This window comes from Pogona vitticeps, chromosome 5, assembly GCF_051106095.1.
Source record: "Pogona vitticeps strain Pit_001003342236 chromosome 5, PviZW2.1, whole genome shotgun sequence".
Lineage (NCBI taxonomy): Eukaryota > Metazoa > Chordata > Lepidosauria > Squamata > Agamidae > Pogona > Pogona vitticeps.
In genome coordinates this window covers 196,000,779-196,024,122 of record NC_135787.1, presented here as the reverse complement: position 1 = coordinate 196,024,122, position 23,344 = coordinate 196,000,779, and the positions used below count along the sequence as shown (strand labels likewise).

Genomic DNA, 23,344 nt, shown 5'->3' with positions numbered 1-23,344 from the left:
GCTGTTGCTCACCTCCTGGCTCCCAGCTACAGGCCAGCCTTCTCCGGGCTGGTGCCTTCTAAGTGAGCTGAGCTACAGCTCTCTTTGCCCTGATGCGAACGCTGAGGTTGGTGCAAGCTGTCGTCCAACACATGTTAGGAGGCAGCCGTTCAGCCATGGGGCCTGAGAACCTGCTAGTTTTAGACTCCACTCCTGTGCCTCTCCACAGCTCATTCTCTTGAGAGAGATGGCCATCCCTCTCCTCCTCCCATCACCAGCGGCACGCTTTTTATAATAAACATTGCTCCATTCCTGACATGTTGGAGCCAGAGCCGAGTGGAAGACACAGCTTTGCTGAGCCTGGCTTTGCTGGCCGTGAGTGCTTTCTTCATTCTGAACTCTATCTGACCACTCTGTTTTGCTTGCGTCAGATCCCAGCTGGAATCCTGCGGTCAGTCTAAGAAGGATATCAACAGACCAGAATTTGTCCAGAGGAAGGTGATCAGGATGGTCAAAGATCTGAAAACCAAGCCCTGTGTGGAACCATCGAAGGAAGCAGACATGTTCAGCCCGGAGAAGAGAAGACTGAGAGGCCACATGAGAGCCAACATCAGACACCAGAGTAGACATGTTCTAGATGGGCGGTGTAGAAATCTAATAAATAAATAAAAAAATAAAGCTTGTTTCCTGCTGCTTGGCAGGATCTGGCAAGATCGGAAGCAATGGATTTCTGATGATGAGAAAGGACATTTCAGCAAAATTTAGGAAGAATTTCTGGACAGTACCAGCTGCTCAGCAGTGGACTGGGCAGACTCAGGAGCTTAAAGGGTCCCAGTCAGGGATGCTTGAGCTGTGGGTTCCCTTCTTCATCAGGTAGCTGGACTTAGAAGTCCCTTCCAGCTCTACAGGGCTAGGGTTCAACGATTCATGGCCCCACCCTGGCTAGCACACAGTTTGCTCTGACTACTCAGCAGGATGGGGAACTGTTTCCTGGGCCAAGCCCACCCTTCCTGGGAAGACGAACCAACTCACTGATTACAGATGTTTCCAGCAAAGGCGGTTATCCAAGCTCTTTGACCAGGTTCCCTGCCCAGCTGGCCACCTCTGGCTGGAGAACCCATTTTCAACCATTAGGGAGTCAGCTGTGGTGCAGGATTACAGTTGGACATTAGGAAGAAAATAATCAGACTACAGAAGAATTATACAGCTTCACTACTGGCAAAGAAGAAAGTTAAACTGTTTTAACATTTTCTTTTAACAATCCAAACGGAGAGTGAAGCCAAGAAACGGGGAGAAAACTGAGACTCCGATAATCTTCTGTCCAAAGAAGTGACTAAACCAGAAGCAGCCATGTAGTCCCTATAAAGCTAACCAGATTTATAATTTTTATAAGCTTTCATGAGTCCAAAGGTACTTCTTCAGACAAATGGGAGTGACTGCATCTCTGGATGGAGCAGATAAATAATGAAACAGGAAACCATTGCCTTTGTTGAAGCCTAGATGGTGCGTGCTGAACCTCCTACTGTATCCTTGCTCAGCAGCCTCCCTGTCCTTGACGGCTTTTTGTTCACCGAGGGCAATTCTGAGATCAGAGAAAGAGTGTCCAGGAAGGGGAAGTGTTCTTCTGTTTGTGCCCGTTTACTTTCTTATGCAAGTGAGAATGTGTCACAGGATGTCAAAGCCAAAATCAGTATTTCCAGTTACCATGTGCAGATGTGAAGTCTGGACAGTGAAGAAAATGGATAAACAGTAACGACAAAAAGATTAGTTTGAAATGTGCTGTTAAGAGTAGAACTCTACAGATACCGTGGGCTGCCAAAAAGGCACATAAGTGGGTGCCAGATTAAATCAAATCTGAACTTTCACTAGAAGCCAAAAAATCACTAAACTGAGACTATTGTGTCTGGACGCATCAAGAGATAGCGAAAACTTCCATGAAAGAGGCAACAGTGCTGAGAAAGGTGCAAAGCAGTAAGAACAACAAAACCCAAATCTGAGATGGATTGACGCAATAAAGAAAGCCGCGGCTTGAATGTGCAAGATGTGAGACCAGAGCAGTTATAGTGAGGGGGCCTTGTGGACATCATAGGATCGCAGTTAAGTTGGAAACGATTTGATGGCACAAGAGAGCAAGACAGCCTTGCCAGTGAACTCTGACAGTCAAGCCAGACAACAAGAGATATGCAAACGCCCTGTATTTAGCTTGTTTTTCTTCCCACAATACATTTTACTCAGGTATAAATACCTGAATAAATTAACTCTCTCTTTACCGAACAGGAACCAAGCACAACACAATCCCCACTTCAGGGCAAGAGATGGAGACGAGAAGGGAAAACACCCTTGCCTTAACAACGAGACCCCTTTTACCGCCACTGCTTCTCGTGATATGTCTAGTTTGATCCTGCGCTTAGAAAGCTAATTTTAGTTAACCTTTTTTTAAAAAAAAAATTATGACGAAAATTTATTTTTATTCTTCAGCTCATATAGGCGTTACCATTTCAGTATGAAACTCCCTCGTATGTTAGCTTAGCTTAGAGCTCCAGAAACATGTGGGTGGAGCGGTGGAAGTTGTTGTTCAACTGATGTTAGCTTCAGTATTTAGGACGTGGCAAGGTGTGGGGTGTGTGAACCACATCAGTAGCCCAGCAGCCCACATTCCTTCCTTGCTTCGTAGCTCCAGCTTTTGTTTGTAGCTCAAACTGCTTTTCACCCGACCTGACAGCTCCTAATGCAATACTTGTAGCCTCTTCTTGAGTATGATTGTGTCAGCAAACAATGTGACCACAAGACTTTGATTTACTCTTTTACAGATTTCAATTACTGTACTTTGGGTCCAAATTATCAGCTCATAATCAGCACACAACCTCTCACAACCTCTTAAGAACACATCTTAAAGAAGATGTTAGGAATCAAGCATCAGAGTAAAAACCTAAATTGCGCTACACGAATTGTGGGCTGCCTTCTGACTTGAATGAGATTTCCCATGTATTCAAGGTGAGGATTAGAGTTAGTGTTTAGTTGAGGCTTCATGCATATTCCATGTACTTCCAGAACTCATGAGAAATCCAGTGTCTTCATTATATGGGGCAAACCAGAGGACATCATTTCTGCTTCACAGCACCATGTTTAATCAAAAAATATTATCCATGATGGTTGTTGTAGTTTTTTTGGGCTGTTTGGCCGTGTTTGAAGGTTTTTCTTCCTAATGTTTCTCCAGTCTCTTTGGCCGGCATCGTCAGAGGACAGGAGCTAGAACTCTGTTCATGTTCTGGTGTAGTGTGTGAGATAGTTGAGTATTTGTAGCTGTGGGATCAGCTTTTTGTCCTTTTCAAGAGATTGAGTGATTATGGTGATCACAATGTTTTTTGTTATAGGTGTATTGTTGTGATAAGGGGGGGGGTGATGATCTGTCACTGTGGTTGATGGATGTTGTTATCCAATACACTACACCAGAACACAGACAGAGTTCTAATTCTTGTCCTCTGAAGATGCCAGCCACAGAGACTGGAGAAACGTTATGAAGAAAAATCTTCAGAACACTGCCTGAAAAACCCACAGCAACTATCGGATCCTGGCCATGAAAGCAACAACTTGGGGCCCTGCGGGATTGTTGCCTGCCTGGAGCATTGAAGAGCCAATGGGGCCTAACAGTCAGAGGGGACTCTAGAGGCCATCAAGTCCAACCCTGGTTCAGACCAGGCTTGCCCATTTAGGAAGGAACCACTGAACCTCCTTTTCTTCAAGTTGTATCTACCTCCTCAGTCAAAAGATTCAGCACAAGACTCAGTTTCCAGATTTCCTGCCATCCTGGGGTGGTGGCAGATGCCAAGGTCTCTCTTCACTTCCTTCTCAGTGCCAGGTGAGAACCGGGACGGTTTGTTTCCAGATGGGTTCCCAGCTGCCTGATCTGCAGCGTTTCCTTTCTTACGCTTTGAGTGTATTTGCAGGCAGCCCTTCTGGACCTTACTCTGAGAGCTACAGCTGGCGAGTGACTCAGAAATGCTTTCAACCTCTGAAGGGTTGCAGTGTGCAGCTGGGAAGGCTGTGTTCATTCATTTGAGGCAGAAAGCACTCCAGAAACATGGAGAACGATGGCCTGGAAGGCTTGGAATCACAGAATCCTAGAATCATGGCATAGGAAACGGGCCTCGAAAGCCATCAAGTCCAACCCCCTCCTCGAGGGAGGAATCCAAAGCAAAGCAGACCTGACCAAGGGTGGTTCCATTTTCTCTTGAGTAAGAAAATAAGAAGAGCCCTGTGCCGGATCAGGCCAAGGGCCCCTCTAATCCAGCTTCCTGTATCCCACGGTGACCCCACCAGATGCCTCAGAGAGCCCACGAGATCCCTGTCTCTTCATCCCTCTCCCCTGCATCTGGCCTTTGGAGGTATCTTCCTTCTAAGCCTGGAAATTGTACCCTCATCATGCGTTGTAACCTGTGGTGGACTTTTCCTCCAGAAACTGGTCCAATCCCCTTTTAAAGGCGTCTAGGCCAGATGCCATCACCACATCATGTGGCAAGGAGTTCCACAGACAAACAACACATTGGGTCAAGAAATTTTTTCTTTGGCCTGTTCTCACTCTCCCAACACTCAATTTGAGTGGGTTTCCCCTGGTTCTTGTATTGCGTGAGAGGGAAAAGAGCTTCCCTCTATGCACTTGATCCATCCCCTGCATACTTTTAAATCAATCAATCAATCAGCCAACCAACCAATCAAAGTTGACTTCCAGGCAACATTCAATGGCCTTCGCTGTTGGCATCTGCATCATGCTTCCGCTGCTCCAGATACTTTCCTTCTGAAATTCTGCCACACCCCTCCCCATGAGGCTACTACTGCCATTCTCAAAGTTATACCCAGGAACTCTGAAACACGTGGGGAGGGGCCTCACCTAAAGCCCCTTCATGAATCCACAGGGGAGGAAAGGTTTTAACACGAGGGGGGGCTGCCTTTTGGCCAAAACAGAGGCACCCCCTCTCTCAGAGCCCAGGATTTTTGGGGAGAAGGATCACATTACAGCAGGGGTGGGCAATTAATTTCGATGGGGGGGGGACATGAAAAATCTGAACTGTGTTCGGGGGCTAAACCAGCTTTACTTAAAAATAAAATGAAACACTGATGTTATGATTGTTTTTATTTTAAACTTGTTTATCTTCACAAATACTAAAGAGGTTTTTTGCGGTATGTTAAAGATAAGCAATTGATCAACTTTAGACAAAAAGCTATAAATGGTTGTGATGTTCAAAACTGTCCGCGGGCCGGACAGGAGTGGCTCGTGGGCCGTATGTGGGCCACACTTTGCCCAGGTCTGCATTACAGGAGAGCCACCCTCTCCCTGAGCTTTAGCAAGACTGGGCAAAGACTAAGAACGGAAAACCCAAGGCAGGCCCTTTCAAGGCCCCTGTGGCCTGAGCCTCCCTGCCTTGTCCCTGTTGCCGTGACAAATGCCACACAAAACCCGGGTGGGTGGATCTGGTGTCTTTTCCTCCCGCCTTTCTCCTGTGGTTCCACTGGGTTCCCAACAAGGCACATCTGGGCAGCAGGGAGGAGCTCAATGGATACAGGCGCCTCCCCCCCCCGACCTGCCCCCCCCCCGTCTGTCCTGCCATCTGTCCACCAGTGCTCAGGACTGGGTATCTAATCGACAGGTAACTGCTGAGGGTGCCTGGTCACCCCACATTTAGAAGCCCCGGGCTGTGAATGGCTTTATTTTCCTCAGCCTTCTTTCTGGAGAGCCCTCAGGGAGGCGAGGGGGGGGGGAAGGCGAGGCTCTGCCCTTCATGGCTGAATCCATAAATCTGAGGTTGAAAGCCAAGACCACCTTTGCCCCCCCCCCAAGAGCCCATGGTTTCAACAAAACCAGTGACCCCAGAAGAGGAGGCGCAGGAATAGGCAGCGGGTGGGGGGGGAGCCTTAGGAGCTGCTACCACCCTCGGCACCACAGATTTCAGAGGCGTGGTCTCCCTCTTTGGGCGGGGGGGGGGGGTTCCGCGCTCTGCAACCCTTTCAATGGCGCGTCCACCCAGAGTGACACCCCTGGCCGAGGGGAGCAGCCGCCGCCGCCGCCGCCGCCGCCGCCGGGGCTTCCATTTGGGGAAAGGCCCGCGCCCAGCCTCGGGGGGGGGGGCTGTTTAGCCACGCTCCAGATTCTGTGCAAGACGGACCCTTTGCAAGGGCAACCCACCGCGGCATGCCAGCCCCCCTGCAACAGCCCCACCCTCCCCAGCACGCCTCCTCCTCCTCCTCCGTCTCCTCCACCCCCCACCCCCACCCCCTCCCCGGGCAAGCCGGCAGGCGAGTCCTCCGGCCCTTCTTCGCAAAGCCTCGGGGCCGCAGCGTGTTCGAGCCGGAAGGCCACCGCCTGACCGAGCCCGGACCCTGCAGCCCGGGCAGGGGGCCGCCCTCCAACCGGCCCTTGGAAACCTCCAGGGAAGGCGCCCCCCCCCGCCGCCCCCCCGTCCAGAGCCAACCAGTCCCCCGTCGGGCAGCTGCCTCTTGCGCCCGAGAAGGAGGCGAAACCTCCCTGCCGGGCATCTGAAGGCAGCGGCTTACAACCAGCTCGCCCCCTCTTCTCCGCAACAGCCCCCCGCCCCCTCCCCGAGGTCTGCCCCCACCCAAAGGAGCCGGCGGGCTCCGCCGAGCGCACGCACCCTGGGGACCCTCCGCGGGGCCTCTGGGCTGCTGAGCCCCTCGAAGGGCGAAGAGGGCGGGCAGGGACACCCGGAGGGACCCGGGCAGCGGAGAGCAAGAGCAGGAGGAGGAGGAGGAGGAGGCGGAAGCGGGGCGGGGGGGGGGGAGGCCGGCGCCCTGGCCGAAGAAAGGACCGGCCTCTTGGCCTGGATATGGGGGGGGGGGGTCCTTTTTGCGAGAGGCCGGCAGGACCCAGTGGGACTCGGCTCGCCCTAGACGAGTCCCCACACGCGACGGCGGCAGCCAGGAGAGCTTCCCTTTGCTTCTGCCTCTGGAGCTCGGGCTGGGGGGGGCTTTTCCTCCCTCCCTCCCTTCTTCCCCCCCTCCCCTCATCTCTTGCGAGGCCCCAGGGCAACAGGGTCAGGGGGTGGTGGGGGTGCTGGAGAGGCAGCACAGATGAGGGGAGGTTGGAGCGTGTTGTGTGTGTGTGTGCATGTGCGGCGGGGGGGCAGCGATGGAAGAAAGACCCTTGGCTCCCAAGGATGGGGACTGAAGGGAGTGACTGGCGGCGGCGGCGGGGCGATGGCTGCAAACTCCCAAAGAGCCCCCCCCACCTCCACCCCCACCCCCCCTCATTTCCTTTACACAGCTGGAGGGCAACCATTTGCAGCCAGATTTATTTTGGGGCGGCGGCGGCGGCGGCGGCGGGGGATCAATCCACGCCATTAAGAGCTGCTTTCCCGTCTCTGGGTCCACTGCTCCCACCCCAGCCTTTGCAATCCTCCATCGCCTCTGCAGACCCCCTCCTCAAAAGCCCCCCTCCCAGCAACCAAGCCCTTCGGAGGAGGGCTGCGCCCACCCACCCACCCACCCACCCTGGGGGCAAAGGTTCCGGTTCTCGGATTCTCTTCGGCGGCCCTTGTGGCCAAGAAAGGTCCGGCCGAGGACGCCCAGCTGCCTCCGCCGAGAGCAGAGAAGCCCCGGCCAGCCTTTTCTCCGAGCCTCCGGCTCCCAACCTGGGGGCGGGGGGGGGCGGGATAAAGGGTCCCGGGGCGCTCCCTGCTTTGCCAGGGTGGCCCTTTGGGGAGAGTTTGTGCAGGAGCTGCATGGCCGCCCGGAGGGGCGCCCCCTGCGCGATACCCCCCCGGTGCCTTCCCTGCACCCACGGAGGACCCAGAAGAGCCCTCTCGCACAACAACACCCCCCCAACCCACACCTCCTCGCCCCCCCCCCGCGTCCTGGCAATGCCCGGGCGGGAGCTCCGCCAGCGGGCAGGCGGGTCCGCGGAGTCCCGCGTCTTGCCCGCCCCCCTTCCTCTGCCCCCCCCCCAAAAGAGGCTGGCTCACCTTTGGCCCCTCGCAGGACGAAGCCGAAGCCTTCATGCTCCCGTTTCTGCAGGACGGCCGCCTTCTCCTCGATGATGTAGTCGCTGGGCAGGAAAGAGCAGAGGAGAATGAAGCTGGGGGGAGGCGTCAGCACCATGGTCTCTCGCTCCGGCTCGGGGTGGGCTGGGGAGCCGGGCGGTGGGGGGGTCGGGGAGGGGTCGGGGGGCCGCGCCGTCCGTCCAGCCAGCCAGCCTGCCTCTCTCGTCCAGGCAGGCAGGGAGCCGGGCACACCTCCCCCCCCCCGGGCACCACCACCAGCACCACCACCGCGACCACCACCCAGGCAGCGGCGCCTTCCCTTCCCTTCCTTTCCCGCCCTGGGTTGGGGGGGGGGGCGCGTTGGGTCTCCTTCCCTCCCACCCCCCGCCGCTCCCCACCCCCACCCCTCCGGTCACCTGCATGGGAATGCAGCGCGCCTACTGATCCCAGACGGGGCTTCCCTCGCAAGGGGGCCGCCTCAACCGAGGGAGGGAGGGAGGGAGGGAGGGAGGGAGGGAAGGGCAAGAGCCCCCGAGCTCGCCCCCCCCCACCGTGGCCGCCGGGCTCCCTCGCTTCGGGTCGGGGGCCAGCAAGCCGAGGCGGCGGAAGATGCGGCGAGGCGGGCGGGCGAGGAAGTTTCCCGGGAAGGCTAGTGAGTGGAGTTTTCCCTCTTCCTCCTGTCAATCAGCTCTTCCCTTTAAGATTCCCCCCCCCCGCCACATTCTGTTGCTAAGGAACTGTCACTTCAAAAGGGGGGGAGAGGAGGAGGCTTCGGGGGTCGCGGGGGCGGGAGGGAAAGGCGGCGCCCGGCGCCCGGGTCCCATTGGCCCCAAGCGGCGCCCGCTCCGCTTTCTCAATGGAAGGCGGAACGGGCGGGGAAGGAGCGGGCCCGTGCGCGCCCCCGAGGCCGAAGCCGCCTTTACTACACGTTTGGGGGACGGCAGCGGCCGCGCGCGCGGGGGGGGGAAGGAAAGAGAGCGGGAGGCAGAGGAGGCGAGGGAGCGATCCTGCCCGGCCGCCCCTGCCTGGGGAGCCGGTCCTCGGGGATGCAGCCTCACGCTCTGGGGGGGGGGTGTGAGTGGCGGAGGGGGGGGGGGAAAGACGTGCACGTGAGGAGCCCCCGGTGGGGAAGCGCTTCTCCCTCTTGCACCGCCCCGCCCCGCGCCCCCCTCTTCCCCTTCCGAGCGCAGCCTCCGCGGGCAAGCAAGGGCAGCTAGCTGCGCGCCAGCGCCGCAAGAGCGCGCGGCGGGAGGGGAGGGGCTCGTCCTTTCTCCCCCCCCTCCCCCCATCTCTCTCTCTCTCACACACACACACACAGACACACATACACAGGGACGCGCTCACACACGTTGGCACGTGCCAGGCTCCCGCACGCACACTGCCGCAGAGACACACCCCCGGCGGCACACACCCCGTGCCGCGCGCTCTTTCTCTCCATCACCAGCGCGGGCACCCGCGCCCCTCTGCCTCCCTTGGAAGGGGCCGCCCGATGTCCCCGGATCCCTCGGCCTTTGGGCGGGGTCCTCCCTGGTCCAGGGCGCTTTGCAGCCCCCGCCGCGCCCGGCACCCTCTGGCTCGCAGGACCCCGGCGGGGGTGGGGTGGCTGGGAGGGAGACAGGCAGGGAGGCAAGCAAGCAGGGAGGGAGGGGGGCGCTGCCTCCCCCTTGAGGGCAGAGTCCGCGTCTGGGTCAGAGTTGTGGGCACATCTGGCCCTTACCAGCGTGAGAAGGCCAGCAAGGCACCAGGTGGCCCTTGCGTGCCCGCTTCGGGACCTCCGAAGCAGCCTGACCCAAGCTGGCAGAGCCCTCGCTCTCCTTGCCTTGGGTAGCTATGGGCAGCCTGCCCGCCCTGCGCCCGTTTATCAAGGGGCCTCCTAAGGACCACTTAACTGGGATGCGGTGCCGACAGAAGGGGCCTCTCTGCTTCTTGCCCTGTTTGCGCTGGAGATTATATATTAGCAAGGCACATCACAGTTTGCAGGGCGGTGCCACAGAGAGAGAGAGACAGAGAGAGAGAGAGAGAGAGAGAGAGAGATCCACCTGCCAAGGAGTTCACCTTTTAGATCTCCATGGTACAGCACAGAGGGAGGATGGTGGTGAGAGGGTTAGGGAGCGTTTCCTTTTGAGAAAAAGAAGAAGGGGGGAACTCCACAGGTTCCAACCACAGTCTTGGGGGGGGGGGGTAACAAATGCACCAGGAATCCTCCTGGATCCTCAGCCCGGCTGGCACCCAGGGAGGGCAAGGTGGCGAGAGGTGTGGCCTTCGCCCGCAGAGCACCCTCTCCAGGACCAGACACGCTGGGAGGGAAGGGCGCAGGGCAGGCTGCTAGTCTCCAGAGAGGAACAGGTGGCCTGCTCTCAGCAGGGAGCCTTGACCCTGGCTAGCAGGGCTGCATACAGAGAAACACCTGCCAGCTGAGCATGTCTGTCTCTGGGGGGGGGACCTCATAGGATCCATCAGCACATCTGGTCTCTTTCACAAGGCAATATTTACCCAGGGAACTGACAGTGGCTGAGTGGGGAATAAAATGAAACAAAAAGTTAAGGAGGTACCAAGTTTGGGGTCATGGGGAAGTCATCCAGGAGAGCCCCATCCTGGGGCATCCTTTCTATCTCATGTCAGGGAATTCCTAGTAGGCCTCCTTCTGTCCCAAGAGACAATGGTCACGTGCTCCGAATAGAGGACTTGGAACAGCATCTCGTGGGGCTGAGAAAGCCAATTCGAGAGTGACCATCCCTTCCACACTGAAGACAAATCCAATCTGTCCCCTGTCCAGCTCCCTGGTTTGGCTGGTTTCGGGACTGCCTCTTGGCCTCGGCCTGCTGGACAAGGGTCTCTTCAATTGGGGAGAGGCTGTGATGCACTGCCTGCCTCCAGGCTGAGCGCTCAGAGGTCAAGTTCTAAGGCCTTCAGATCCCACTCGCAGATGTCCTTGTATCGAAGCTGTGGTCTCCCTCTGGGGTGCTTTCCCTGCACTAATTCTCCAAACAGGAGATCTTTTAATCTGACCATCAGCCATTCTCACGACTTCAGGGAATAAAATAATAATTTGTCTCTTCTTACATGCACAGCAAACTTGAAAGATGGGCTGGGGGGGGCAGGGATTCCAGGCTAGGGCCTGAATCCAGTTGTGTCTCCAAATAGAGTAGACCCATTGAATCAACTGGATTCCAGATGTGTAGACTCACGATTCCACAGCTGATTCAATGTGTCTACTCTGCAGGATCGATTAACTGGATTTAAGGCAGGGGTTTTGTGTGAGGATTGACCTGTCTCTTTGGACAGAGGTTCTCTGGGTCAGAAGAGAGCATTTTCCACTTGTGATCCTTTCCTCCACTTCCTTCTGTTTCCTTTCCCATCAGTTGTCCTGGGAAGATCATGAGAAAGCTGGCATTTTGCACCCAAAAGTTCATAGCACCCAAACCTAAATCTCACTCTTTCAGAAACTCTTCACCCACGGTGGGGGTCTTTGTGGAGGACACTTGCACCAAGCTGGCATCAGGGTGAAAGCCATATGCGGGTTGTGGTATAGGGTCCCCCTTGAACTCACTCACACTCTATACTACCAATGGTGAACCTATGGCACGCGTGCCACAGCTGGCACGTGCAGCCCTTTCTGCCAGCACGCGAGCCATAAGTCGCTGGATTGCTACTCCCCACCCCTCCTGCAGCCAAACGTGAGCAAGTGGCCTGCAACTGTGGTGCCGGTGCCCGGTCAGGATCCGGAGCAGCTGGCTGGCGGCGGATCCGGAGTGGGGTCTTGAGGCAACTCCGTGCCTGGGATTCCCTCTTCCACTGCCATTTCCAGTTCCACCATGCCACAAGCCCTGTTTACCACCCACCACCCCCCCAGCTTGGCTACGCAAGCCTAAAAAGGTTCGCCACCATTGCTCTATACCTTTCTCAAGTATTGCCCAACCAGCATAGCTCCTGATGAATGACTACGAAAAATTATGACATAATTCAAACCATGCACATTTTCAATCTCAGCTGATTGAAATCTTTAAACTTACGTGTCACACAACACTGTAAACAACAACAACAACCTGAGATACCCCCAAGAGTCTCCCAAGTGATTTCTGTGTATGCTACTGTACATAACCTATTTCTGACTCACAGCATCCCAAAGATCCCATCCAAATTTGGTGAAGATCGGTCCAACAAATTTTAAGGGAGAACCACTGACTGTCAGGAGAATGACTTTCACATATGGTATTACATGTGCATCTCATCCCTGAACATCCCAAATCTACCATTCAAATTTGGTGATCATCTGCCCATCTGTTTTCGTGTGCAGTAATGACCAACAGGCAGAGAAACTGGCAGAAGCTTATTTCTGTTTGCCTAGATTTTGCGTATCTGTCACTTTTCTGCCCACCAGAAAGCTCAGAAGGATTGGCAACAAGCAGATTAAAACAAGGTAAGGGAAACAGTGATACAAACAGTTAATGTCTCAAAGAGATTAAACATTAAGAACAGAGAAAGAAAGAGGACAGGGAAGGGGCATCTCTCTTGAAACAGGTAGGAAATATTTCTTGCTTTTGTTTTAACCTGTGAGACAACCTATAAAACTCCTTTCAAAGCCTCTTCCGGTTGTTTGAAGCACAACTTCCTATTGGCCCCAAACAAGAGGGCTACGTAATCCCCAGAGAAGTGCAGTTCGAACAACCTGGAAGGCAGGGCACCATCATGTTGGGTTTAGAGCTGGTCTGCAGCCTGAGGGACCGGCCCTTGGTGCCTCTTCAGCAGACCTTCCCCTCTCTCCCCTCTCAGGCCCATCTCTGTGTCACAACCAGAAGCACAGACTCTTTTGCAACCCAAGGGCCAGATGGCCACCCAGGTTACCTCCCTGGGGACCGGATGCCAGCAACAGCTGCCGCCTGAGCCCACACGGGCCATAATCTCACACACTGTTCACTCGAGAAACACACCGTCCACATTAGTCACAGACACACACCTCGGTTCCCCACAGCTTGCTTCTGCAGCGGATCAGTGCAGACGGAAGGGACATTTTCCCTGTTCAGTGCTCAGAAATGGAATGCTGAGCTGGCAAAAGCTCTTATCTCTGATCCGCCGAAGATTGGCATAGGAGCTCTTCATGCCTGCCTTTTCTTGCAGAGAGAGACCACCTGATCTCTAAACAGTTGCTCCAGCCAGATGTGATCAGCTTTCCCCTGCTCAGCGTCAGCAAAGGAACCCCCTTCAGCACTGAGCTGGCAAAGCGCTCTTAGCTCTGATCTGCTGAAGGTTGGAGGCATTTTTTTCTGCCTTGGAAGGGGCAGGCCGGCCCTTGAGAAGAAGCCAGGAGGGCAGAGGGAGCCCTGCCTTCCTGGAAGGAGCACACAGGGACATGGTTGCTGAAAAACTGCCGCTGACCTTCCCTGTCTAAATAATAATACACACTCTTTTGTTTGCTGAAAAACACACTATTTTGTTTTTCCTTTTTGTAGCAAGTATCTTTTCCTGTTCTTCTCTCAAAAACCTAAGACATGTGCACTTACGTAACACATCATGACTTTGCCAGTATGAAACGGACAGGTTACTTACCTGTAAACATAGTTCTTCAAGTGGATTCTCTATGAATACACACTGGTGGGTTTACAGCGCCTGCGCTGGTCCTCTCGGAATTTTCTAGAGCTGTTGAGAAAAAGATACAAAGTTTAGGTTGCCCTATACTGCGCACGCTCGTCCCGCCAACCTTCAGTTCCATATGCCCGCACATAGAAAGAGTTGGAACTCATATCACAGTGACGGACATGTGGGGAGGCCGGGCGGGTCGTGTGTATTCATAGAGAATCCACTTGAAGAACTATGTTTACAGGTAAGTAACCTGTCCTTCTTCAACGTGGTTCTCTATGAATCCACACTGGTGGGTGACTACCAAGCTACTTACAGGATGGAGGGCCGTCACTGCAGCAGTGATGTGAGAACAGCCCTTCCGAATCTGGTGTCATTCTTCTCCCGAAGGTCCAGTCTGTAGTGCTTAATGAATGTGGAGACACTGGACCAAGTGGCCGCTCTACATATAGAGGGGATATCAACCCCTCGCAGCAGAGCAGTGGAGGTGGCCACAGCTCTTGTGGAATGAGCACGAAGACCTTCAAGTGGATTCTCTATGGGAGAGGTTTGTGTTGCAGTTCGTAGGCCAATGAGATAGTGGAAACTAGCCATCGTGCCAAAGTGGATGAAGAGGCAGCAGACCCTTTCTTTTGGCCATAAAAACACAAGAAAAGTCTTTGGGTTTTCCTAAAGTCCTTAGTTCTTGTCACATAAAACGATAAAGCCCTCCGAACGTCCAAACAATGGAGCGTGCGCTCAACATCCGAAGAGGGGTTAGCGAACAGGGTTGGTAGTAACAGTGGTTGGTTCACATGAAAATCCGACACAACTTTAGGAAGGAATGATACATCAGGATAGAGAACCACCTTATCCTTGAAAAACTGTAAGTAAGGGGGATCAGCTCGAAGTGCAGCAAGTTCACTGGCTCTACGAGCCGAGGTGATAGCAACAAGAAACAATGTTTTCAGAGACAGAAACTTTAGGTCACAAGTAGCCATAGGTTCAAAGGGGGGCTGGACTAATGAGTGAAGCACAACTGGTAACGACCACTGGGGCAACGGTCGCTTCACCGGGGGCCGCATATTTGACAGGCCCCTGAAAAATGCCTTCACTGTAGGATGCGAAAACCATCTGGAAGATTGAGAGTCTTGTGGCTGAAAAGTTACTATAGCCGACGTGTAAACTTTCAACGTAGATTTAGATAGGCCGAGGTCAAAGAGATATCGAAGATATAGCAGGAGAGTGGATAATGCAACAGGCGAGGGTTGTAGTCCTCGTTGTGCCGCGAACTTCAAGAAACCTTGCCATTTGTTTTGGTACAAGCGTGTGGTTGAAGGTTTTCGAGCTTTATCAAGCACTTCTTTCACCGATGGTATATCCTCCAGCCTGTCAATTGAAGGGATTCGACATCCGGGTGGTATATCGACCCCGAGTCCTGGGTAATCAGGTGAGGAAGAAACGGAAGTCTCCACCTGTCTGTTGCCAGTTGGAGAAGAAGAGAAAACCATGGTTGCCTGGGCCACCAGGGTGCAACCAAGATTGCCTCTGCTTTGGCCTGAAGAAGTCTGACTAAGGACCTTTGGATCATAGGAATAGGAGGAAACAGGTACAAGAGGCCTGTGTTCCACGGAACCATGAATGCATCTCCGGATGACCCTTGACCTCGTCCTGCCCGAGATGCGTAGGCCAGACACTTCCTGTTGTCCACTGTTGCAAAAAGGTCGATGGTTGGTGTTCCCCATCTGTCGCACATCATCTGGAATATGTTGTCGTCCATCTCCCATTCGTGATTTTGAGAGGACCGGCGACTTAGTTCGTCTGCAAGCAGGTTGTCTTCGGTTGCAATGTGAATCGCCACAGGGTATATGTGGTTCTGATAACACCATTCCCAGAGATGTATTGCGAGAAACAGGAGAGACTTGGACCTTGTCCCACCCTGTTTGTTCACATAGAACATGGCTGTGGTATTGTCTGTGACCAACTGGATGGCTCTGCCCCGTACCAAAGGTAGGAAAGACCTCAGAGCCTTGATGATGGCCAGCAGTTCCAGATGGTTTATGTGTAGTTTCTCCTCTTGCGAGGACCACAGCGCATGAATTTGGTGGCCGTCGCAGTGGGCTCCCCAACCTAGGGGGCTGGCGTCGGTTGTCACTTGTGTGGTCAGCTGAATTGGTCGGAAGGGGCGTCCCACCAGTAAGTGAGGCAGGTAAGTCCACCACTGGAGCTGAGATGCCAGCTCTGGTGTCACTAGTAGTCGTTTGTTCTGGTTGTCGTAGAGTGGGTCGAACAGTGACAACATCCAAACCTGAAGAGAACGCATCTTGAGGCGAGCGTGCGATAGAGTCGACGTTGTGGAGGCCATGAGGCCCAGGAGATGTTGAGCAAGCCTGGCCGTCACCCATGTGTTGGGTTTGAACCTCCTTATGGCTTTTTGTATTTTGTGAATGCGTTCTGGAGGCATGAACATTCGGGCCTGAAGTGAATTTAACGTCGCTCCGATGTAGTCCACCACCTGCGAAGGATGTAGCTTGGACTTTTCGTAATTTATAGTGAGGCCCAGTGCCTGCAACGTGTGGAGAACGTAATGAGTGTCCCGCAGAGCCTGGTGTTTCGACCCGGAGACGATCAGCCAATCGTCTATGTAAGGGTATACCTGGATCCCTTGAAGACGGAGGTAAGCTGCCACAGGAGCCATACACTTGGTGAAAGTCCTCGGCGCTGTGGAGAGGCCGAATGGTAGGGCCACGAACTGATAAACCGTATTGTTGAAGAACAGACGCAGATATTTCCTGTGATTCCTGTGTATGGTAACATGGAAATATGCGTCCTTTAGATCCACCACCACAAACCAGTCTCCCTTTCTGAGCAGATGAATGATGGCTTCTAAGGTCACCATCTTGAACTTGCTGTGACAAACCCAGACCTACTGGGATCTATCACACAGTTACTAAGCTGCCACCAACCATTCCCTATAATAAGTCACACAGACCAGGGATGGATTTTTAAACAACAAAAGAATAAGGTTTATTTTAAATACAAACAGGGTAAATAAAACAATCAGGTGAATAAAATAAAGTAACGTGGCTTATTCTCACACACACAAGCATACAGTTTGGTTCACCTAGAACCTTTAACTTAAAGCACAGACCCTGAACCCATCAGTTCTGGCTAACCCACAGACACCTGAACTTATCAGGTTGGTACTCTGACACACAGTAGTACCCTGTCAGACACCCAGACTCCCACAACAGCTTCTTCTTCCCCAGCTGCTGCTTCGTCCCAACCCAGTGTCTCACAGTCTGTCTCAGCATCTCTCTCACCACACAGGCATCACATATTTATACAGTACAGCCCCTCCTCCTGATGTCCCGCCTTCCACTCCCCATAGGATGGAACTTTCCCTCCAAACCCATGACAGACAGGTAACATCAGTGCTGTTATGTAACACCTCCCCTCTTTATAAGTTGTTTTGTAGGGGGAAAGCTAACGTGCTTTTCACCAAAAAACAACCTGTATAAAATACACAAAAACAGTTATACATACCATATAATACTTACTTATCCTTACACTCTAAGTTAACCATAGCAATTATGCATTTAAACATTTACCATATACATTACATCAATTTACCTTTATTCATACAAACCAATTCAAAACCAGGTACATTTAACTTTTTGTCATCCTTATATACACATATAGTCCATGTTCTTTCGCCGTCTTCATTCTTCAGGTCTTCTTGATAAGGCGTCAGCAACACAGTTCACTGACCCTCTGACCACCTTCACTTCAAAGTCATAGTCCTGTAGATTTAAAGCCCACCTCATAAGTTTGCTATTGTGGGTTTTCATTGTCTTTAACCATTGCAATGGTGAATGGTCAGTACACAGAATAAAATGTCTTCCCCAGATGTAAGGCTTGGCCTTCTGGATCGCGTAGACTATGGCCAAACACTCCTTCTCCACGGTTGCCAAATGTCTCTCACCTTTTTGAAGTTTCCTACTCAGGTAGGACACTGGATGCTGGTCACCATTCTCATCCTCTTGGCACAGAACTGCTCCTACCCCGCTGTTAGACGCATCGGTGTAGATGATGAACTCCCGGTCGAAGTCTGGAGCACGCAGGACAGGATAGTTGATTAACGCCTCCTTCAACCTCTGGAACGCCGCCTCACAGTCGCTGGTCCACGGGATGCGGTCATCAGCCTTCTTCCTCGTCAGATCGGTCAGCGGAGCCGCAATCTCGCTAAACCTCGGGATGAACTTTCTGTAGTAGCCCACCAACCCAAGAAATGATTTGACTTTTTTCTTGGTGTTGGGTCTAGGCCAATCACGAACAGCTTCTATTTTGGCCTCCAGGGGTTTTATCATTCCTCCCCCTACCATGTGACCTAAGTATTTTATTTCTGGGCTACCCAGCTGACACTTGCTGGCCTTTACTGTTAGCCCTGCTGCACTTAACCTCTGCAGCACTAACTCCAGGTGTATCAGGTGATCTTCCCAGGTATTACTGAAGATCCCTATGTCGTCAATGTAGGCCACTGTAAAGTCACTGAGCCCTGCCAAGGTCTGGTCCATCAGCCTTTGGAATGTGGCTGGTGCATTTCTGAGACCAAAGCTCAGGACTCGAAACTCATAGAGACCAAAAGGGCTGCAAAAGGCAGTCTTTTCTTGATCCCTGGGATCAATTCTTAATTGCCAATATCCCTTTACCAGGTCCAATGATGAGATGAACCGACAACCCCCTATGGTTTCAATCAGGTTGTCTAGCCTGGGCATTGGGTAGGCATCAGGAGTGGTTACACGGTTTAATTTCCTGTAATCAACACAAAACCTAATGCTCCCATCAGGCTTGTCCACAAGGACTATCGGAGAGGACCAAGGACTAGAAGAGGGGACGATTATGTTCTCCCTCAGCATCTCGTCCAGCTCCTTCCGCACCTTGTCCCTATAGGGTCCCGTTACTCGGTATGGGGATACTGCCTGCGGGGGTGCATCCCCTGTGTGGATCCGATGCATCACTCCCTTCACTATCCCCGGCTTGTTGGAAAACACCTGTTGATATTTATTAAGCAGCATTTTTAATTCTTGCTGCTGGTCTTGGGTGAGTGCAGGACTGATCTTTACCTCCTCTGGGTTGTATTTTACTTCCCCTCTACCCTCCCAGAAGGGTAATTCAGCTTCCTCACTCTCAGCTGCTTTTATAGCAAATAGAACCCTCTGTTCCCCTCTGTAGTAGGGTTTTAGGGCATTCACATGAACCACCCTCCTTGCTTGGTTCTCCTCCTGCTCTATTAGGTAGTTCAGATCTGACATCTTGGAAATGACCCTATATGGTCCTGCCCATTTGAGCTGCAGCTTATTCTCTCTGCAGGGCCTAAGCCAAAGCACTTCCTCCCCTGGGTCAAAGTGCCTCTCTCTAGCTTTGCGGTCATACCATGTTTTCTGTTTGACCTTCTGCGCTTGCAGGTTTTCTGCTGCCAGCTCTAGATTTCGCTTTAGGTCATTCATCAAGGTGTCTATGTAAGTCACAACGTCTTGTGGGTCATCCTGGGTGATCTGCTCCCAATTTTGTTTTATCAAATCAAGGGGCCCTTTCACCCTTCTCCCAAATAAAAGTTCGAATGGACTGAACCCGGTACTGGCTTGTGGCACTGATCGATAAGCAAACAAAAGGGATTGCAGCTTCTGGTCCCAATTGTTTGGATTCTCTGCCAAGTAAGCCCTAATCATGCGCATTAGAGTCCCATTGAACTTCTCAGTTAACCCATTACTTTCCGGATGATAAGCAGTGGTTTCCTTGTGCTTTATTCCACAGATTTGCCATAAGCGTTTCATGAGCTTTGATGTGAACGATGCGCCCAAATCTGTGATTATCTCTGAGGCAAATCCCATCCTGGACATATACCCCACCAAAGCATCGGCCACTGTGTTAGTTTCAATGTTAGTCAGGGGTATGGCTTCAGGATACCTTGTGGCATGGTCCACAATTGTTAGGATGAACCTGTTCCCCCTCTTTGTGGCCTTGGGCAAAGGTCCCACAATATCCACCCCTATGCATTTAAACGGAGTGTCAATCACAGGCAAAGGGCACAACTTTGCTTTGGTCCTATCGCGGTTATTCCCCTGCCTTTGACACACATCGCATTGTTTACAGAACTCCCTGATCTGCTTCCCTATGTCAGGCCAGTAGAAATTCTGTGTGATTCTCTGCTGTGTTTTGTTGACCCCTAAGTGTGCAGCAAACATGTCAGAGTGCCCCCTTTGTAAGATCATGGGGCGATACTTTTCAGGTACCACCAGTTGACTTCTGATCCCATCTCCCCCTTTTGAGATGTTCCTCAAGGTCTCTCTATATAAAATCCCCTTTTTCTCCAGAAATCTCACTGGGGTTTCAGGTGTTAGCTGGGCGTCAGTCACCTGTTCAAAACACTTTTGGAGAGTGGCGTCTGCCTTTTGCTCCTGTCCAAATCTGCTGTCTGTGGTTAAGGTTTCCACCACAGCTTCTGAACTCCCCTCTGCTTCCGTCTCTGGCTCATCATTACCCCCCTGAACTGTCCCCGTGGTGGCTTGTGAGCGTGTAATCACTAGCACCCGTTTCACATGTTCAGCCAGGTCATTTCCCACGAGCACGGCTGCTGGCAGAGTCGATGAAATCGCTATCCGCCAATCTCCCCTCCAGCCTTGAAAGTTGACAGGTACCTCTGCTACTGGCAGAGAGATTATCTGCCCCTCAATCCCTGCCACCTTCATGCTCTCATTTGGGATTATAAACTCCCTAGGGATGATATCTGGATGGCATAGGGTTACTTGGGAACAAGTGTCCCGCAGCCCCCTATACTGACGGTCAAGTATTCCTACGTCCACCCCTGCTGTCTCAAACAACTGAGAATCTGTTTTTATCAGCAAGCAGCGCTTTACCTCCAGAAGAGGACCATTTTCCTCAGCCTGATCAGCAGAGGCAGCTGTCCCAGACTGAGTAGCCATGGCAACAGGCTCCCTCTGTGACACTGAGCCTTGCTCTTTCTGGACACAGAACACAGCTTTTGGCTTGGTCCCACTAGAATTCTGAGGCACCATTCCTTTTAGCTGCTTCAATTTCTCACACTCTGAGATCAGATGACCCTTTCCCTGACAGAAATAGCATTTTCTGGTGTATTTTGATTCTCTCTCCTCTTGTTTGGGTTTTCCCTCCAAATTCTGAGGGCTTGGTTTCATGCCTGAGGGCTTCCCTTCACCATGGGCCCCTCCCCCTTGCTGGCTTTTCCCTGGTCCCTGAGAGTACTTGCTGTAGGTTTCTTTGGGTTTACCTACAGATTTCCCCTCACCCAAGGGCTTTCTTATTTGGGAGATAAAATCCGCGATTTCTGCGGCTGCTGCCACAGATTTCGGTTTCCTTTCCCTCACCTGGAATTTCAATTCCCCATGCAGAACTGAATAGAACTGTTCCAGGGCTATCAAGTCTTTAAGCTGTTCATAGGTCTCTGTTCCCTCCTGCGACAGCCATTTCTCAAGCAGCCTCACCAATTGGGCCCCCACTTGGGTAAAAGTCTGTTCTGGCTTCTTGGTGAGGGACCTGAACCTTTGTCTCAGCTGCTCTGCATTTATCCCATGTCTTGCAAACACCAGTTTTTTAAACTCTGCGAAATCTTTCATCAGTTCCTCAGGCATCTCGGCATAGACTTCAGCCAGGCTACCACTGATTAAAGATCGCATGATGGTCATCTTCTCAGTTTCCCTCACTGAGAAGTCCACAAACGCTCTTTCCACTAAGGAAAAGAACACCTCAGGACAATCTCCCTTGTGGTACACAGGGAATTTCTTCAGGTCAGCCTTAGACAATTGGCCTCCCTCAGAATCCCTATTGTTATTATTGTTCTGGTTCATCAGTTCCAATTTTTTTAATTCAAAGGCCATTCTTTCTTTTTCCAGAGCAATTTTCTCTCTCTCCCTCTCCATTTCCATTCTCTCTCTCTCCAATCTTTCTTCTCTTTCCCTTTCCTCCATTTCAAATTGCCTCATCCTCAGTTCATGCTGTTGGACTATGAGCAATTTTCTGAGTTCTGGGTTCTGCTCTCCTGTGCTGTCACCTTGCACTGAGCCAAATTCATCCTCAGAACCTTGGTCAATCTGGGGGTCTTTCACTTCACTCATTTCTGCCATCTGGCTTCGAGTCAAGGGCATAATCCCCCCTCAGAACAGGCTGCTTTAAAAAGTCAAGCCTCAGAATAAAACGACCACTTTTTTTCCTTTTTGCCTCAGAACCAGCTCTCCCTAGAGATTGCTGCTGTTCTTCAGCACTAACTTGCAACAGTATCGAGTCAGAGCCTACCCCCCTCTGCTGGGCCTCTCAGCTGGCAAGCTAGATCACTGTTACTACGCAGATTTGCCTCAGCTTTTTCCCGCCAAAACTAGGCTGCCTCAGAGCACCTTAATCTAAGTCTCCCCAGTTGGCACGTTCTTCTACTAGCGCACCTCCCCGTGAGGTACACCTAGAAGATTACCTACGCGCCTCAGACTGTCCCTGACTAGACCCCCCTTGCTCTGAGCACACTTGCCAAGGCTTTGCTGGACCGCTGGACAACTGGACCAGTCGTATCCCACACGCTGGACACCAATCAATGTGACAAACCCAGACCTACTGGGATCTATCACACAGTTACTAAGCTGCCACCAACCATTCCCTATAATAAGTCACACAGACCAGGGATGGATTTTTAAACAACAAAAGAATAAGGTTTATTTTAAATACAAACAGGGTAAATAAAACAATCAGGTGAATAAAATAAAGTAACGTGGCTTATTCTCACACACACAAGCATACAGTTTGGTTCACCTAGAACCTTTAACTTAAAGCACAGACCCTGAACCCATCAGTTCTGGCTAACCCACAGACACCTGAACTTATCAGGTTGGTACTCTGACACACAGTAGTACCCTGTCAGACACCCAGACTCCCACAACAGCTTCTTCTTCCCCAGCTGCTGCTTCGTCCCAACCCAGTGTCTCACAGTCTGTCTCAGCATCTCTCTCACCACACAGGCATCACATATTTATACAGTACAGCCCCTCCTCCTGATGTCCCGCCTTCCACTCCCCATAGGATGGAACTTTCCCTCCAAACCCATGACAGACAGGTAACATCAGTGCTGTTATGTAACACTTGCGTACCCTGAGAAACTTGTTGAGGTGCCTTAAATCCAGGATAGGTCGCAAACCCCCGTCCTTCTTTGGAACCAAGAAGTATCGGGAGTAAAAACCGTTCAGGATGTCCTCTGGTGGAACAGTTTGAATGGCTCCCTTCTGGAGTAGAGTGAAGATCTCCTCCTCTAAAACAGGGTCGTACGATGTAGGGGAAACCTGTCCCAGAGGAGGAGACCTTATAAACTCCAGGCGGTAGCCGGAGTTGACAATGCTGAGGACCCATGTATCTTGCGTTATGAGCTTCCAGTTGTGAAGGTAAGGAGAAAGGCGGGTGGTTTGGGTGGTGGCCTGTAAGGCGGGGAGAAAGTCAAAGGTACTGCTTTTGTTTCTTTCCAGGACCTTTGAAAGAGGGCTTCCTGCTGGAAGGTTGATGCTTGAAAGAAGAAGATGTAGATGCAGTCTGAGGGGGGCGTTGAGAAGGTTGACTACCATAAGGCCGGTAAGTACTGGTAGATGGTTGCTGGTAAGTCTGGGGAGTATATCTTGGACGCCACTGAAACTTTGGCGGCTTGGGTGTAGGTTGGACAGAGTAGGATTTTGCAGTTTTCTTACTCTTGTGTAGATTTTCCAAGTTTTCATCGGTACCCTGGTTGAAAAGTCCCGAGGCATCAAAGG

The 23,344-nt window shown here is 52.2% G+C and overlaps 2 protein-coding genes across 8 annotated transcripts in view; both read right to left on the bottom strand.

The window, feature by feature from the left end:
• SHANK3 (SH3 and multiple ankyrin repeat domains 3) overlaps positions 1–23,344 on the bottom strand; it is a 374,779-nt gene that overhangs the window by 68,788 nt on the left and 282,647 nt on the right. For all 7 annotated transcript variants that reach the window (XR_013536992.1, XM_078376774.1, XM_078376775.1 and 4 more), the window contains exon 14: positions 7,953–8,035. Coding sequence is in view for 6 of the 7 variants with exons in the window: in XM_078376774.1 (XP_078232900.1) it covers positions 7,953–8,035 (83 nt within the window). In the remaining variant the exon portion in view is untranslated. The remainder of the gene's footprint in view (positions 1–7,952; positions 8,036–23,344) is intronic.
• The window catches only part of LOC144583276 (uncharacterized), a 266,744-nt gene continuing 259,926 nt past the window's right edge, over positions 16,527–23,344 (bottom strand). Inside the window, exon 2 of the mRNA XM_078376776.1 lies at positions 16,527–22,687. Coding sequence (XP_078232902.1) covers positions 17,249–21,709 — 4,461 coding nt within the window. The 5' untranslated portion in view covers positions 21,710–22,687 and the 3' untranslated portion in view covers positions 16,527–17,248. The remainder of the gene's footprint in view (positions 22,688–23,344) is intronic.